Source organism: Oratosquilla oratoria, chromosome 1 (assembly GCF_046742065.1).
Source record: "Oratosquilla oratoria isolate Oo_2021 chromosome 1, ASM4674206v1, whole genome shotgun sequence".
In the NCBI taxonomy this organism is placed as follows: Eukaryota; Metazoa; Arthropoda; class Malacostraca; order Stomatopoda; family Squillidae; genus Oratosquilla; species Oratosquilla oratoria.
This window is the reverse complement of record NC_134777.1, coordinates 83,684,542-83,687,041: the sequence shown is the minus strand read 5'-3', so window position 1 is coordinate 83,687,041 and position 2,500 is coordinate 83,684,542. Positions and strand designations below refer to the sequence as shown.

The 2,500-nt window shown below is 34.2% G+C and overlaps 1 protein-coding gene across 1 annotated transcript in view; it reads left to right on the top strand.

Moving 5' to 3' along the window:
• The window catches only part of LOC143030877 (uncharacterized), a 2,794-nt gene extending 1,039 nt beyond the window's left edge, over positions 1 to 1,755 (top strand). Inside the window, exon 2 of the mRNA XM_076194106.1 lies at positions 1 to 1,755. This exon is cut by the window's left edge and continues 364 nt beyond it. Within this exon, the coding sequence (XP_076050221.1) occupies positions 494 to 1,480 (987 nt within the window). The 5' untranslated portion in view covers positions 1 to 493 and the 3' untranslated portion in view covers positions 1,481 to 1,755.
• Positions 1,756 to 2,500: the final 745 nt, after the last annotated feature.

Sequence of the window (2,500 nt, the reverse complement as noted above, 5' to 3'; positions counted from 1 at the left end):
GAAAATTTGAGCCATTAGAAGAACTGTTCGATATCACCAAAGTCCACGGTGAATGACTCAATGCTGATGACAAAAAGTTGTACTTCATCCAACTCCAAAGCAAGGCCAAAGTAGGCTATTCGACAGGCAAAGCTGCAAGCAAGCACACAGTCCATCCGTCTAAGAGAAGAAGATGCTCTGAAACTGAAGCCTCCCACTTTTTATCTAATCCAACATCCCTGGATAATGACAGTGACTCTGAAGGAGAAGAGACTGAAGAGTACAATAATGGTGAAGATGAAATAGTTGACCAGAATGATAGTGATAGTGATGGCGCTTACACCACAAGAATGCACAACAAATCAGCAATAGCTATGAGACTTGTAACTGGAACAAACATTTCTATAAAAAATAAACATAAAAAATTTGCAAACAGTTGTCTGAGGAGGGCATTGATATCCCAGCCCCTAGTCAGCAAGGAGTTTACAAGGCACTCTTCAAGAAAGCTGGTGAAATGAAGAAACATTTGATCGATACGCTACTCAATCAGAAATGGAGCCTGCATTTCGATGGTAAACATATTGATGGAAATGAATATCAAGCGGTTGTCATCAAGAATGAAACAAATGAAATCAAGCTTGCTGCTCTGAAGCTGTGTGATGGCAAGGCTGAGACCATTGCAGAAGGACTGAAAAGCGTCTTGGAAGAATTTCACTTGTGGGGCGCAATCTCAATGATTATTGCTGATACGACGAGCGTGAATACAGGACGAAAGTGTGGAGTAGTGGTTAGAGTGCAGAGAATGTTTTTGAGCAAAGGGTATGATAAGCCACAATTTGTGAGCTGCCAACACCATGTCTTGGACAGAATCCTGCGTATTGTTATGGATGAGGAGCTTGCAGGCGTAAGCCAGTCACCCAACATAGATTATTGTTTTGTCAAAGAACTCATGACAAATTATAAAGAACTCCAAGAGTCCTTCCAGAATGGAACTCATGTCATTGAAGATCAAGCTGGCTGGAGAGATGATATGAAGTTTCTGTTTCACTTAACCCGTGCCTTCAGGCTCTTTCATGAAAACGGAGATTTGCCTTTCATCAAGTTTCAGAAAATTCCGAACATCTGCAATGTCAGATGGAATTCCCGAGCAATCTTAGCCCTTCTTGCATATTTTCTCATGCCACATGTGAGAAAAAGATTGCAGATGGTCTGCCAGTTTATCTCATATGACTGGGCGGACCACTGGTTTAGTGATCAAATATATAGGTCTGAAGATTATGCAAAGCTATCACAAGCATTACAACCCTACAAGACTGCTTTGAAATGCTTGACAAATCATTGGAAACAAGAGCCATCAAAACTGAACATCAGTAGAAGCAATCAATTAAGGTCATGCATGAACTACATGCCACATGGAAGAACAAAGCCAACCTGTCACTGCGTTTCATTCTTTCTAATGACTTGCTGCAATTCGACTACTGACTATTTTTGCTTTATATGACTTTGCTTCTTTAAATTGTTCTAGAATCCAAAATACAGTTCTTTTAACAGTTATGAATTGAACATTTTGGATGTACATTTTGGATTTTTTAGTACATTATTCAAACAGGGTTCTAAATTTTTGGGAATCCGCTCAAATACAACAAAATATGAACATTTCAAAGTTAGTCATGGGTGACCTTTTTTATCATATACAAAAAGAACATTTATTTTCGATGTTTCCTGGGGAAAGCTCATCAGAATATGATACAGGGCTATGGAGTTGCAAAAAAGTTGTATCCCTAATGTACTGTATATATATATATATATATGTATATATATATATATATATATCTATATATATATATATATATATATATATGTATATGTATATATATATATGTATATATATATTTGTATATCTATGTATATGTATATATATATATATATATATATATATATATATATATATATATATATATATATATATATGTATATATATATATGTATATATATATATATATGTATATATTTATATATGTATATATATATATGTATATGTATATATATATGTATATATATATGTATGTATATATATATATATGTATATATATATATGTATATATATATGTATATATATGTATATATATATATATATATATATATATATATATATATATATATGCGTAAGTAACCACTAGGAAAAGTAAACTAACGAAGCAGAGCGCTTTCGTATAATTACATCTTCAGTGCAGATACAAAGAAGGAATTATAAGATGAAGAAACAAGGTACAGAATATATGACATAGGGAAGAGGGCATTCGGAGAGGTAGTGGAAGAAGTACACGTGACGGACGTTTGGGCCGTCCTGGTAGCCAACAAGTATGGGACGTTTGGGCCGTCCTGGTAACCATCAAGTATGGGACAACTGCTCATAATTTATATTGCAATTTAAACAATTTTGAAATTTCATGAGAAATAAAACTATCTAATTTGTACAAACCTTGATGAAGGATAACATTTATCCCCTTACTAGATTTGA